At 44.7% G+C, this 15236-nt stretch overlaps 1 protein-coding gene across 1 annotated transcript in view; it reads left to right on the top strand.

Annotated features, from left to right (window-relative positions):
- The window catches only part of LOC144607549 (solute carrier family 15 member 1-like), a 69698-nt gene that overhangs the window by 2801 nt on the left and 51661 nt on the right, over positions 1-15236 (top strand). The window contains exon 2 of the mRNA XM_078424447.1: positions 14983-15067. Within this exon, the coding sequence (XP_078280573.1) occupies positions 15010-15067 (58 nt within the window). The 5' untranslated portion in view covers positions 14983-15009. The remainder of the gene's footprint in view (positions 1-14982; positions 15068-15236) is intronic.

The raw sequence follows: 15236 nt of genomic DNA, 5'->3' as shown, positions 1-15236 counted from the left end.
GAGATCAAACTGAGAATAGAAAGTAGATAATAGACAATAGACAATAGATGCAGGAGGAGGAGGCCATTCGGCCCTTCGAGCCAGCACCGCCATTCAATGTGATCATGGCTGATCATTCTCAATTAGTACCCCGTTCCTGCCTTCTCCCCATACCCCCTGACTCCGCTATCCTTAAGAGCTCTATCTAGCTCTCTCTTGAATGCATTCAGAGAATTGGCCTCCACTGCCTTCTGAGGCAGAGAATTCCACAGATTCACAACTCTCTGACTGAAAAAGTTTTTCCTCATCTCAGTTCTAAATGGCCTACCCCTTATTCTTAAACTGTGGCCCCTTGTTCTGAACTCCCCCAACATTGGGAACATGTTTCCTGCCTCTAACGTGTCCAACCCCTTAATAATCTTATACGTTTCGATAAGATCTCCTCTCATCCTTCTAAATTCCAGTGTATACAAGCCTAGTCGCTCCAGTCTTTCAACAGTCTTCATAAATGGACCCTGTTGCCTTCGATGGTAATTTAGTTTAGTTTATACAGCTTGGAAACAGGCCCTTCGGCCTATCGAGTCCATGCTGACCAGTGATCCCCGTACACTAGTTCTATCCTGCACACTACAGAAGCCAATTAACCTACAAACCTGCACGTCTTTGGAATGTCGAAGGAAACCGGAGCACATGGGGCAAACCCACAAGGTCACAGGGAAAATGTGCAAACTCCATACAGATAGCACCCATAGTCAGGATCAAATATTTGGCGCTGTAATCAGCAACTCTACCAGAGCACAACTGTGCAGCCCCTGGTAGGGACTTTGGGTTTGATTGGTTGCTGTGAACAATTCTGTAGGTGGCTCACCAGTATAAAATCTTCACTCAACAATAGCTGTGAGATACGACTCACTGTACAATTCAATTCAACAGACTGTAACTGATTTAGTGATGCAGCCTGTGAACACAAAGATTGCCCATTATCTGTAAATGTTTCAGCCGGAGGGGTGTTTATCTGTGAATGAACAGTTGGGTAAACGCATCAAAGCCTCCGATATCAGCAGGGGAACGTGGGCTGTAGATTGAAGATGAAATGGATGCAGCCTCCAATTTTGTTGTGCACGACTGTGTGCTGAGAGCTGCTGAACTAATTAAGAATGTGAACAGTTTGAGCTCAAGGGCAGGGATTATGATGCCAGTGAAGGCTTTTCAAGAGTACGTCCAAGAGTCACATTATTATTTGTGGTCCTGTGGAATGATGCTGTGAAGATGGTGGGTGGTTAGATGGGGCTTATCTCTAGAGAAGAGACTGTCGATCACAAGTTTCATAAGGACAACAGGAGGAAAGTCTTGGTTTTATACTCAAGAATCCAAGATGTGCCAAATGCGTTATAGTCAATAATAGACACAGAATGCTGGAGTAACTCAATGGGTCAGGCAGCATCTCTGGAGAAAAGGAATAGGTGACATTTCAGGTCAAGACCCTTCAGACGTTTCTCTGGAGAAATGGAATACATGACGTAGTGGCGAGTCTGGAAGCGGATGTGTGTTGCAGACGGAGTTTATTGCATGGGCAAACCTCCGTGACAATCGCAACACTCAAAACTGTAGACAACCAACAAAACGTCTTCATCAGACGGAGTTCAATACTAGACTGCTTGTCCCTCCCGCGCTGGCACACACCGCGTGACATCGCTAGCCAATCCGAGGGTTCGAACTCTCCCAGCCAATCCCTATGTCCCTACAACATTTTGGGTCGTGACCCTTCTTCAGACCTTTCTCTGGAGAAACGGAATAGGTGGTGTTTCGGGTCGATGCCCTTGTTCAGACTTCTGGAGAAAAGAAATCGGTGACGTTTCGGGTTGATACTCTTCTTCAGACCTCTGGAGAAAAGGAATTGGTGATGTTTTGGATCGTAAACCAGCATCTGCAATCCCTTCCTACAAATTTATAGCCGATGTCTATTGTAATGCAGGAAGCATAATAGTTCAAATGTGCACAGTGAGATACCACAACATCAACATGATGATGACCATTGCATCTGTGTTCAGGTTGTCAATAGAAGGATTAATATTGGTTAGAATTACCGAGAAAATACTCTTGCTCTTTTTGTCAAAAATGGTGTTGCGGGCTCTCTTACACTTGTTGAGGAGGGCAGCCATTTCTATTTCTTTTGAATTCACCAAGAAACTTTGTGGATTCTCTTCATTTCAAGCACCTTGCTGAATGTGTAAGTAAAAAGTTGTGGAAGGACTGATGCCTTTTGTGAAGGGGCAGGGTGCTAGCTGTGTGATGGTTACTTTTGTTTGTTTGTTTGGAGAACCAGTTTTTGGCTAGTTGACTAACTGCATTTCTTTCCCTGGGTGTTCTCTCACTGGAGTGTAGTGCAAGATCTCATGCACAATTCAAAGCATCAACACCCTTGTCATTTCCCTATTGCACAGTGCCAACAGTAGGGACTGCTGCATCTGTTCAATCTCGGCAGCCAATCAGAGCTGTGAGGTAGCAATAGACAATAGACAATAGACAATAGGTGCAGGAGTAGGCCATTCTGCCCTTCGAGCCAGCACCGCCATTCAATGTGATCATGGCTGATCATTCTCAATCAGTACCCCGTTCCTGCCTTCTCCCCATACCCCCTGACTCCGTTATCCTTAAGAGCTCTATCTAGCTCTCTCTTGAATGCATTCAGAGAATTGGCCTCCACTGCCTTCTGAGGCAGTGAATTCCACAGATTTACAACTCTCTGACTGAAAAAGTTTTTCCTCATCTCAGTTCTAAATGGCCGACCCCTTATTCTTAAACTGTGGCCCCTTGTTCTGGACTCCCCCAACATTGGGAACATGTTTCCTGCCTCTAACGTGTCCAACCCCTTAATAATCTTATACGTTTCGATAAGATCTCCTCTCATCCTTCTAAATTCCAGTATACAAGCCTAGTCGCTCCAATCTTCCAACATATGACAGTCCCGCCATTCCGGGAATTAACCTAGTAAACCTACGCTGCACGCCCTCAATAGCAAGAATATCCTTCCTCAAATTTGGAGACCAAAACTGCACACAGTACTCCAGGTGCGGTCTCACTAGATTCAAGATTCAAGATTCAAGATTCAAGATAGCTTTATTTGTCATCCAAAAAAACGATTTTTTTGGACGAAATTCAGTCCACTAGGGCCCTGTACAACTGCAGAAGGACCTCTTTGCTCCTATGCTGCGCCACTATGCCTCCCCTTATCTGTGACCTTATCACCCTTGCCAGCTCTATCCAATCCATCTTTCCTCCCATTATGCTCAAGCTTCTGTCCTTGGAATTCTCCAATTGTTTTACCTATTGGCTGCTTCTTGGTGACATTATCCCAAAGCTTCCACATATTTGCTGACGGCGTCTCTCTGTATTTCAGTTTCACCTGCATTGACCCTACCCTTGCCTCTGTCCAACCTCTAGCACTGGTTGAGCAAAAACTTCCACCAACTAAATAACGGAAAGTCCAAAGTCACTGTCTTTTCTTCCTGCCACCGACTATGTTCCTTCGCTAGCATTTCATTCACTCTCTGGCATTTCATTCACTCATTCACTGGCATATCTCTGACACTGACCAATACCATTCACAAACTAAGTGGTATATTTGACCCCAGGATTAGCTAATGACCATTTGCACTTCTGTGGAATTGCCCAGCGATGCCACTTGCCAGCTTCCCTTTCAGTCATTTGCTGGATGATCATTTGGACACCTATGACTATGCCAGTGTTTATTGCCCTGGTGATGTTCTTTAGCTGCTGCCATCCATGGTGTGGTAGAGTCCTACAGCCCACTGAGTCTGTGCTAGCATTCATGTATCTATCCTTACTAAGCCCAATGGCTGCCAACTTGCTGTGCATGGTGGTTCAAATTCCCATCTAAATACTCCTTAAATACGAGAGTACCCATTTCCACCATTTCCTCAGGTAGCGGGTTCCAGATTTCAACCACATTCTGGGTGAATATTGTTTTCCCCTCTAGATTTCCTACCCCTCATCTTGAACCTATGCCCTCCAATTTTAGACACTGCGAAGAAAATGTTTCCTACTCTCTATTTTATCTAAGCCCTTCATAGCTTTGTCCACCTGAACCAGGTCCCCCACTGGTTCCTCCCTTCCACGGTAAACAAATCTAGCCTAGCCATTCTCTGGTCATAGCTGAAGCACACCATTCCAAGCAACATCCTGATAGTTCTCCTCTGTACCATTTCCATTTGCAATCACTTATGTGGAGACTAGAATGACACACAGTACTTTGGCTGTGGCTTAAACACTTTTTTGTAAAGTTGCACCTCCCTGCTCATATATTCTACGGCCTGGCTATTAGAGGCAAGAATCCTTTATGCCTTTTTCACCACCTAATGTAGCCACCACCGGACTGCCACCTTCAGGGATTGCTGATGGCACAGCGGTAGAGTTGCTGCCTTACAGCGAATGCAGCGCCGGAGACTCAGGTTCGATCCTGACTACGGGCGCCGTCTGTACGGAGTTTGTACGTTCTCCCCGTGACCTGCGTGGGTTTTCTCCGAGATCTTCGGTTTCCTCCCACACTCCAAAGACGTACAGGTTTGTAGGTTAATTGACTGGGTAATATGTAAACACTGTCGCTAGCGGGTGTAGGATAGTGTTACTCTGCGGGGATCGCTGGGCGGCGCAGACCTGGTGGGCCGAAGGGCCTGTTTCTGCGCTGTATCTCTAAATCTAAAAAATCTAAAAATGCTCCATACTTTCCAACATCTTTGATTCAGCTATGCGTTTTCATTGATATTAGACCAACTTAAACTCCTGGCTTTTTCTTGCCACCTTTCATTGATAATGATATCTTATTTGACGTGCTCCATTCAATGGATCTCATCCATGGCCTCAGAGCATTGGAAAGTTTTTCTCAGAGCCCCAGCACTCTCCTTGCTTTTCTTCCATAGCAACCCAGGATATATCTCATCACGCCCCGGGGAATTTATTCACCTTTAAGCCGCCTTGATCTCTTGTCATGAGTCATGAATCCTTTTGTATAGTCCCAGAAAAGTGATCATCCTTTTAAAAAGATTTCTATGCTCCAACCCTATAGCCTCACTTTAAGAACCTTCTTTGATACCCCTGCCCCCCCCCCCCCACCCCCCCCCACCCCCCCCCACCCCCCATCCTTTTAGCAGTAGTGGACCTCTTGATTAATATTTCACCTCACTGAGTCACAGCTGAAGGTTTTGTGCCTTGGAACGCTGAGTTGCTCATCCTACCCCATCCTTCAACGATGTATCTATGATGGCAACGGTATTGTATTCCTGTGTAGTATTCCCCACCCTCAGTTCATCTACCTTACTTTACGCACTCCTGCATTAAAACACTCCTCCCTTGTGCCTTGTAATCTCTGCCTCTCAGACTAACTTTGTTTTCCTTTTATATAACATATAACATATAACATATAACAACTACAGCATGGAAACAGGCCTGTCCGGCCCTACCAGTCCACGCCGACCATTCTCCCTGACCTAGTCTCATCTACCTGCACTCAGACCATAACCCTCCAATCCCCTCCTATCCATATACCTATCCAATTTACTCTTAAATAATAAAATCGAGCCAGCCTCCACCACTTCCACCGGAAGCCCATTCCATACAGCCACAACCCTCTGAGTAAAGAAGTTCCCCCTCATGTTACCCCTAAACCTTTGTCCCTCAATTCTGAAGCTATGTCCCCTTGTTGGAATCTTCCCCACTCTCAAAGGGAAAAGCCTACCCACGTCAACTCTGTCCGTCCCTCTCAAAATTTTAAAAACCTCTATCAAGTCCCCCCTCAACCTTCTACGCTCCAAAGAATAAAGACCCAACCTGTTCAACCTCTCTCTGTAGCCTAAGTGCTGAAACCCAGGCAACATTCTAGTAAATCTCCTCTGTACCCTCTCCATTTTGTCGACATCCTTCCTATAATTTGGCGACCAGAACTGCACACCATACTCCAGATTTGGCCTCACCAATGCCCTGTACAATTTCAACATTACATCCCAACTTCTATACTCGATGCTCTGATTTATAAAGGCAAGCATACCAAACGCCTTCTTCACCACCCTATCCACATGAGATTCCACCTTCAGGGAACAATGCACAGTTATTCCCAGATCCCTCTGTTCCACTGCATTCCTCAATTCCCTACCATTTACCCTGTACGTCCTATTTTGATTTGTCCTACCAAAATGCAGCACCTCACACTTATCAGCATTAAACTCCATCTGCCATCTTTCAGCCCACCCTTCCAAAAGGCCCAAGTCTCTCTGTAGACTTTGAAAATCTACCTCACTATCAACTACTCCACCTATCTTAGTATCATCTGCATATTTACTAATCCAATTTGCCACACCATCATCCAGATCATTAATGTAAATGACAAACAACAGTGGACCCAACACAGATCCTTGGGGCACTCCACTAGACACTGGCCTCCAACCTGACATACAATTGTCAACCGTTACCCTCTGGTATCTCCCATTCAGCCATTGTTGAATCCATCTTGCAACCTCACTATTAATACCCAACGATTTAACCTTCTTAATCAACCTTCCATGTGGAACCTTGTCAAATGCCTTACTGAAGTCCATATAGACAACATCCACAGCCTTGCCCTTATCAATTTCCCTGGTAACCTCTTCAAAAAATTCAAGAAGATTAGTCAAACATGACCTTCCAGGCACAAATCCATGTTGACTGTTTCTAATCAGGCCTTGATTATCCAAATAATTATATATATTGTCCCTAAGTATCTTTTCCATTAATTTTCCCACCACAGACGTCAAACTAATAGGTCTATAATTGCTAGGTTTACTTTTAGAACCTTTTTTAAACAAAGGCACAACATGCGCAATGCGCCAATCTTCCGGCACCATCCCTGTTTCTAATGACGTTTGAAATATTTCCGTCATAGCCCCTGCTATTTCTGCACTAACTTCCCTCAATGTCCTAGGGAATATCCTATCAGGACCTGGAGACTTATCCACTTTTATATTCTTCAAAAGTGTCCGTACCTCCTCTTCTTTAATCCTCCTAATTTCCATCACTACTCTACTTGTTTCGCTTACCTCACATAATTCAATATCCTTCTCCTCGGTAAATACCGAAGAAAAGAAATTGTTTAATATCTCCCCCATTTCTTCCGGCTCAGCACATAGCTGTCCACTCTGACTCTCTAATGGACATATGTGGCTTTTCTTTACTTTCTGGGAAAGGAAATTCCATGGTGTTGATGGGAATGCAACGTAGATGGACCAGCAAAGTGAGGAAAGGTGTTATTGACGGTGTTCTCAAGTGGCACTTCCTCACTTATGGCCGTGTTGGATTTTGCCAGGACCGCATGACTCCAGACCTCATCACAGCCCTGGTCCAAACATGAAGTGAAAAGATTTATTCCAGGGGGTGAGGACAGAGAGTCTGCTCTTGATTGACATCAGGACAGCATTTGCCTGAGTGTGGCATGACAGCACCCAGGTAAATCTGAGGCCAATGGACATCAAGGAGGAAACACTCCAGCACTTGGACTTAGAGCTCGCACAAAGGAAGATGGTTGTTGTTGTCAATTATCACAGGACCGGACATCACTGGAGGAGTTGCTCAGCCAGTGACCTATTCTCAGCCACCGGCAGCTGTTTCATCAATTATCCCCCTTCCATCATGAGGTGGATGCGGAGATGTTTGCTGATGATTGTTCAATGTTGAATTCTCTATGTAGCTCCTCAGCACATGACGCCACCCGAACCTGTACTCAGTGAGATTCAGACAACATTCAGACAAGGTAGTGCATCCGTGGCTAACAAGGGAAATCAAGGATAGTATTAAAACAAAAGATGAAGCATATAAATTAGCCAGAAAAAGTAGCATACCAGAGGACTGGGAGAAATTCAGAGTCCAGCAGAGGAGGACAAAGGGCTTAATTAGGAAAGGGAAAATAGATTATGAGAGAAAACTGGCAGGGAACATAAAAACTGACTGCAAAAGCTTTTATAGATATGTGAAGAGAAAAAGACTAGTTAAGACAAATGTAGGTCCCTTGCAGTCAAAAACAGGTGAATTGATCATAGGGAACAAGGAGATGGCAGACCAATTGAACAACTACTTTGGTTCTGTCTTCACTAAGGAAGACATAAACAATCTGCCGGAAATAGCAGGGGACCGAGGGTCTAACGAGATGGAGGAACTGAGGGTAATCCAGGTTAGTCGGGAAGTGGTGTTAGGTAAATTAAATGGATTAAAGGCCGATAAATCCCCAGGGCCAGATAGGCTGCATCCCAGAGTGCTTAAGGAAGTAGCCTCAGAAATAGTGGATGCATTAGTGATAATTTTTCAAAACTTTAAATTCTGGAGTAGTTCTTGAGGATTGGAGGGTAGCTAATGTAACCCCACTTTTTAAAAAGGGAGGGAGAGAGAAAACGGGGAATTATAGACCAGTTAGCCTAACATCGGTAGTGGGGAAAATGCTAGAGTCAGTTATTAAAGATGTGATAGCATCACATTTGGAAAGTGGTGAAATCATCGGACAAAGTCAGCATGGATTTATGAAAGGCAAATCATGCCTGACGAATCTTATAGAATTTTTCGAGGATATAACTAGTAGAGTGGATAAGGGAGAACCAGTCGATGTGTTATATCTGGACTTTCAGAAGGCCTTCGACAAGGTCCCACATAGGAGATTGGGGTACAAACTTAAAGCACACGGTATTGGTGGTTCAGTGTTGAGGTGGATAGAGAATTGGTTGGCGGACAGGAAACAAAGAGTAGGAATAAACGGGTCCTTTTCGGAATGGCAGGCAGTGACTAGTGGGGTACCGCAAGGCTCAGTGCTGGGACCCCAGTTATTTACAATATATATTAATGATTTGGACGAGGGAATTGAATGCAACATCTCTAAGTTTGCGGATGACACGAAGCTGGGTGGCAGTGTTAGCTGCGAGGAGGATGCTAGGAGGCTGCAGAGTGACTTGGATAGATTAGGAGAGTGGGCAAATGCATGGCAGATGCAATATAATGTGGATAAATGTGAGGTTATCCACTTTGGCGGCAAGAACAGGAAAGCAGAGTATTACCTGAATGGTGGCCAATTAGGAAAAGGGGAAATGCAACTTGACCTGGGTGTCATGGTGCACCGGTCATTGAAAGCAAGCGTGCAGGTGCAGCAGGCAGTGAAGAAAGCGAATGGTATGTTAGCATTCATAGCAAGAGGATTTGAGTATAGGAGCAGGGAGGTTCTGCTGCAGTTGTACAGGGCCTTGGTGAGACCGCACCTGGAGTATTGTGTACAGTTTTGGTCTCCTAATCTGAGGAAAGACATTCTAGCCTTAGAGGGAGTATAGAGAAGGTTCACCAAATTGATCCCTGGGATGGCAGGGCTTTCATATGAAGAAAGACAGGATAGACTAGGCTTATACTCGCTGGAATTTAGAAGACTGAGGGGGGATCTTATTGAAACATATAAAATTCTTAAGGGGTTGGAGAGGCTAGATGCGGGAAGATTGTTCCCGATGTTGGGGGAGTCCAGAACCAGGGGTCACAGCTTAAGGATAAGGGGGAAGTCTTTTAGGACCGAGATGAGAAAACATTTCTTCACACAGAGAGTGGTGAGTCTGTGGAATTCTCTGCCACAGAAGGTAGTTGAGGCCAGTTCATTGGCTATATTTAAGAGGGAGTTAGATGTGGCCCTTATGGCTAAAGGGATCAGGGGGTATGGAGAGAAGGCAGGTACAGGTTACTGAACAGGATGATCAGCCATGATCATATTGAATGGCGGTGCAGGCTCGAAGGGCCGAATAGCCTACTCCTGCACCTATTTTCTATGTTTCTATGTTTCTATGAATTGATAAGTGGCAGGTGACATTGGAAATATATCACCATTGCTCCTTTATTGATCTAACTGCTCCTTAGGCAACCTTTTAGGAACACCTTCACCGGAGGGACTTTTGCAGCAGTTCCATTTTAAGGGCATTTTTGAATGGGCAATAAATGGTGCCTGTGCCAGCAAGTCCTGGAACTTAGTTATTGTGATATAGAGATGGCCATTCAGCCCATCCGTTCAATGCTGGGTCCAAGCTGAAGGATGGGAATGGAGGGGTGGGAGGGCATAAAGAGGCAGAACTGAATTGAAACGAAATTCAGCGTTGGCACGTAACAAAGACATGACGGGAACAAATCACCTGCACCTATTTGAGAGGGGTATTGTGTTGATGGTGTGTGCATGCAGTCTATGAGGAGGAGATGGGGCAATGACTTGTGAGGGATGGGAGGGAGAAATGGAAATGATTAGAGAATTGATTTGACCCTACGACTTTATGTCACAACTGTATGTGGTGGAGCAACACCTTTAGGCTCCTGCCCTTCCCCGTGCCTCGGCTCAGAGTGTCACTGCAGAATTACTGGAGGTTCCTCAGTTACAATGAGCTTTGTTGTTGCTCCACAGCTGGGTCCCACCCTGGATGAGGAATTCATCCTTCCACCCTTTGCATTAAGTACATGACTGTGAACTATCGTGGAACTCTCCACGTCAAGGTATTCCTGTAGCAAAACCTGTTTGGTCTGAATGCCTCTCTTCACTGCACCCATCCTTTTAACCCTTTCATTTGTCGTTAAGGGGATAATCACTGTGCAACGGTAGAGGAAGTGTGTGCAAAACCCTCCCCACGTTGTTCACTAAATCACTGTGCTGTGGACTTGAGCACAGGATGCATGAAATGTACTGGACTATGAAGGGCAGTCAGTCTCCTGTGAAGGAATAAAGAAGATCGATGGCCTTGGGAATCTGCAACAACATCTGATGATAATGATGGGCATTTAACAATTGCCTTATCCCAGAATGTGAGGAAAGGCAAGACTATTCCTGCCCTTTCTGAATGTAAGCGCAATCGCTACTTTGGTGTTTTACATCTGCGTCATCATAGCAACCACCACAATATTACCACTGAATCGTTTACACCCTCTAAAGGGTGGTGACTTCCACAGTGTTATTCCAATGTTCCGATGCTAACCTTTCCTCCAAGACAGTGGATCGCTCAGCATTCCGGAAAGGAATAAATACAGGAGGAAAATCACAGGGACTCCAAAGCGAGAATGGTTTCAACTGTTTGTGCATTGCCTATAAGAAAAATAACGATGAATGAAAAGTGAAGCTTGTTGACTGAGTGTCAAGTACCATCCGGGTTGGTAACAGTAAACCTGTCTGCCTTCCGATTGACATAGATGGACAGGGCACCCTGAAGATAGACATGTTGGCAGACCCATTGGCAGGTAGTTGTGCATAGTTTTTGTAGTGTTCTGAATTATTTTGTTACCCGGGCTGACCAAAGATCCATAGGGCTAGGACAGTCCATGGAGGTAGTCACAGTTGCCAAATCAACCCAGACACCAATTGGGACAGTTTTCTCAACTTCACACTGACACCCAGTCTCTGTTGCAGTGTTAAGGGCCTGAACCACTTTAGGCAATTTAAAGGCGACTGCCAGTGACTAGGCTGTCGCCGACAGTTCGCCGGGTGTCGCGGGCATGATCGTGAGGAGTCTTCCAAGAATCGTAGTGGATCTCAGCGCGTCGCTGAGAAATCATCCGGAGTGAAATCTCTCAACGACAGCTGGCTTGTCGCCAGGTTTCGTTGCTTATTGCGGTCGCTGTCGCCTGCTGTCCCCAGGTTTGCTAGGTTCTCTTAGATGCATTTAGAAGCACATAATATTAAAATAAGTAGTCATTTCAAAATACCATAAAATGCTTGTGTTTAACCAATTTATTTACCGTCAGGACATTTGACAGGTAGATTGGAGGCGACAGTTTGACGGTCAGGTAAGCGTGGGAATTTTCGCGATGTTTATGGCCATCAGCCATTACATTTAAAGTGGGCTCCCAACCCAGATATGCAACCCAGAAATCAGATATGCATCTCCCGTACATTTTCAAAGAGTGCCCACACATTTTTCACAAAAATCCGCTTAACCACTTTAAAAAATTTTTTTTTAAATTAGTAAACTGGAAGTAAATCCAGTTTATGCCTTGCTACAGTGAAGCTTGGTTTTTAAGTAACCCATACAAGATGTTATAGTTCAAAATTCTCAAGTACTTACCGACTTGTCAGTGATTTCAGCAAAAATTAGGACGTCGGAGAAGCATTGACAGCGTGGGAATTTCGCGATGTTTCCGAAGACGCTGTAATCCCTTTAATTCGGAGACTGACCTCTAGTCCTAGACTCTCCCACTAGTGGAAACATCCTCTCCACATCCATTGAGCAGCGGTAGAGTTGCTCAAACGCAAGGAGAGGGTCCAGAGGTTTACAAGAATGATCCCAGGAATGAGTGGGTTAACCAATGACGAGTGTTTCACGGCACTGGGCCTGTACTCGCTGGAGTTTAGAAGAATGAGGGGGGACCTCAGTGAAACATACAGAATAGTGAAAGGCTTGGATAGAGTGGATGTGGAGAGGATGTTTCCACTAGTGGGGGAGTCTAGGACTAGAGGTCATAGTCTCAGAATTAAAGGACATTCCTTCAGGAAGGAGATGAGACGGAATTTATTTCGTCAGAGGGTGGTGAATCTATGGAATTATTTGCTACAGCAGGCTGTGGAGGCCAAGTCAATGGATATTTTTAAAGCAGATAGATAGATTCTGAATTCGTATGGGTGTCACGGGTTACAGGGAGAAGGCAGGAGAATGGGGTTAGGAGGGAGAGATAGATCTGCCATGATTGAATGGCGTAGACTTGATGGGCCGAATGGACTAATTCAGCTCCCATTACTTATGACCTTATGATCAACTCCATCTACACTTCACACCATCTCTGGAAAGCAGCCAAGATAATCAAGGGCCACTCCCAGCCCTGTGATTCTCTCTTCTCCCCTCTCCCAATGAGCAGAAGATACCAATAGCTTGAAAGCACACACAATCCGATTTAAAAAAAAGCTTTTTCCCTGATGTTATCAGACTCTCAAATGCATTTCTTATAAACTCGGGATGAATTCCCGATCATCCCAATCTATCTGATTGTGGCCCTTGCACTTTTTTATATTTGGTGCTGCAAATTTATACTCTCCACTCTGTTTCATTTCAATTTTTGAATTACTCTGAATAGCATGATCTGCCTGAGTAGCATGCAAAACAAAACTCGTATCTTAGGATTTCTCCATTTATTGTGAAAATAGCTGCAAAGTATTCATTAAGAACCTCGTCACACCCTGTCTCCATTATCTTTCTTGTCCTTAGAAAGGCGTCATCTTTCTTTAGTTTTCCTCTTTCCCTTTAATTTATCTCACTGAAACTTACAAAACTCTTACAGGTTTTTTAAGGCACATGCTCTGATGTTCCTATTGACAGGATTCTTAAAACAGGGGTCAGAATCTCAAAATAAGGGATAAACTATTCAAGACAGAAGTGAGAACGATTAATTTCATTTGGAGAGAGGTGCGTCTGCCCCCAGCAGGGGTTCAGTTGCTGAGTATATTCAAGACATTCATATTGTATATTCAAGACAGATTGATATGTTTTTATTTCTCATTATTTAAGAAAATCGAGGAATATAAGATTAGCATTGGGAAGGCCGATGGTATAACTGAGTGGTAGAAGCCAGGGCAAATTGATGTGAATGTGTGGAGAATAAAATGGGATAGGGTACAATTCGTATAAAAATGTGTTTGATGGTTGGCATGATCTCAATGGCCTGGGGCCTAATTCTGTATCTCTCTATGGCACCTTGACTATGACTTGGAAAGTATCCTTGGACCAACATCCTCTACTTTTTTCATACTATTACCATGCTCTCCCATTTTTCCCTTTTGCTTTTGTCCCACACTTTCCAAACTTCCTTTCGCTTTCTCCAACGTTGAATTCAGTTTCTGACGTAAGCTGCTTTTTTGTTGTTGTTGCCATTTGTTACTTTTAATACACAATGTCTTCCAGGGTGATCTAGATTTGGTACTTCCCCCTTGGTCTACTTTTGCTAAATCACTTTCTAGTCTAAATGCTTGGTTTTATCTTACGTTAGAATCTTTACTTTTGTTTCATTTTGTTTTTCATAACAATGGGCTTTACGTTAATTCCACATGCAGTACATTAGAGCCACAGAGTTGTACGGCAGAGAAATGGACCCTTCAAGCCCTCACATTCATGCCAACCTTCTTGCCCATCTACCCGGCTAATGGAATTAGACTGGAAGAAGTGCAAGTGAGGAGGTGAAGGACAGGTGTTGCACCCCCTACAGTTTAGTTTAGTTTAGAGATATAGCGTGGAAACAGGCCCTTCGGCCCAATGATTCCGCGCCGACCAGCGATCCCCGCACATTAACACTATCCTACACCTACTAGGGACAATTTTTACACTTACCAAGCCAATTAACTTACAAACCTGTACGTCTTTGGAGTGTGGGAGGAAACCGAAGATCTCGGAGAAAACCCACGCGGGTCACAGGGAGAACGTACAAACTCTGTACAGACAAGCACCAACAGGGATCGAACCCGGGTCTCCAGCGCTGCATTCGCTGTAAGGCAGCAACTCCACCGATGCACCACCCTGGACATTGCACGGGAAAGCAGTGAGAGAAGGGAAGGGGGGGGGGGGGTTGATTAGCTTCCTTTGTAATAGACAATAGGTGCAGGAGGAGGCCATTCGGCCCTTCGAGCCAGCACCACCATTCAATGATCATGGCTGATCATTCTCAATCAGTACCCCGTTCCTGCCTTCTCCCCATACCCCCTGACTCTGCTATCCTTAAGAGCTCTATCAAGCTTTCTCTTGAATGCATTGAGAGAATTGGCCTCCACTGCCTTCTGAGGCAGAGAATTCCACAGACTCTCAGCCTCACCCTTCCATCTCCATTGGCCATTTCAATTCTTGAGACAATTTGCCATGTAATGGTTTTTCTTCTTATATTTCCAGAATCTATAGCTCTTTTTGATTTTAATTTGTGAAAGTTTACATGTCCTTGTACGGTTGTGTATTTTTGATGAAGCCTGTAACTACTTCCCTTTCCTTTCAGGTCCTGCTACCTTGTGCTGATATACCCATGCCTGAGTACGAGACCATGGAATCCCTCTCACAAGGGACTGACAATGTCAAGCCAGGTACCATCTGAATCCATTGCAACCTGTAAATGATTCTTAAGGGATTGGACAGGCGAGATGCAGGAAAAATGTTCCCCATGTTGGGGGAGTCCAGAACCAGGGGTCACAGTAATAGTCCCACTCCCTCAGCTCTTTTCCCACTACTTGCTGACTGCCAAGTCAAGTCAAA

This window comes from Rhinoraja longicauda, chromosome 29 (genome assembly GCF_053455715.1).
Source record: "Rhinoraja longicauda isolate Sanriku21f chromosome 29, sRhiLon1.1, whole genome shotgun sequence".
Taxonomy (NCBI): Eukaryota; Metazoa; Chordata; class Chondrichthyes; order Rajiformes; family Arhynchobatidae; genus Rhinoraja; species Rhinoraja longicauda.
The sequence above is the reverse complement of the archived record's forward strand: the minus strand, read 5'-3'. Positions and strand labels throughout refer to the sequence as shown.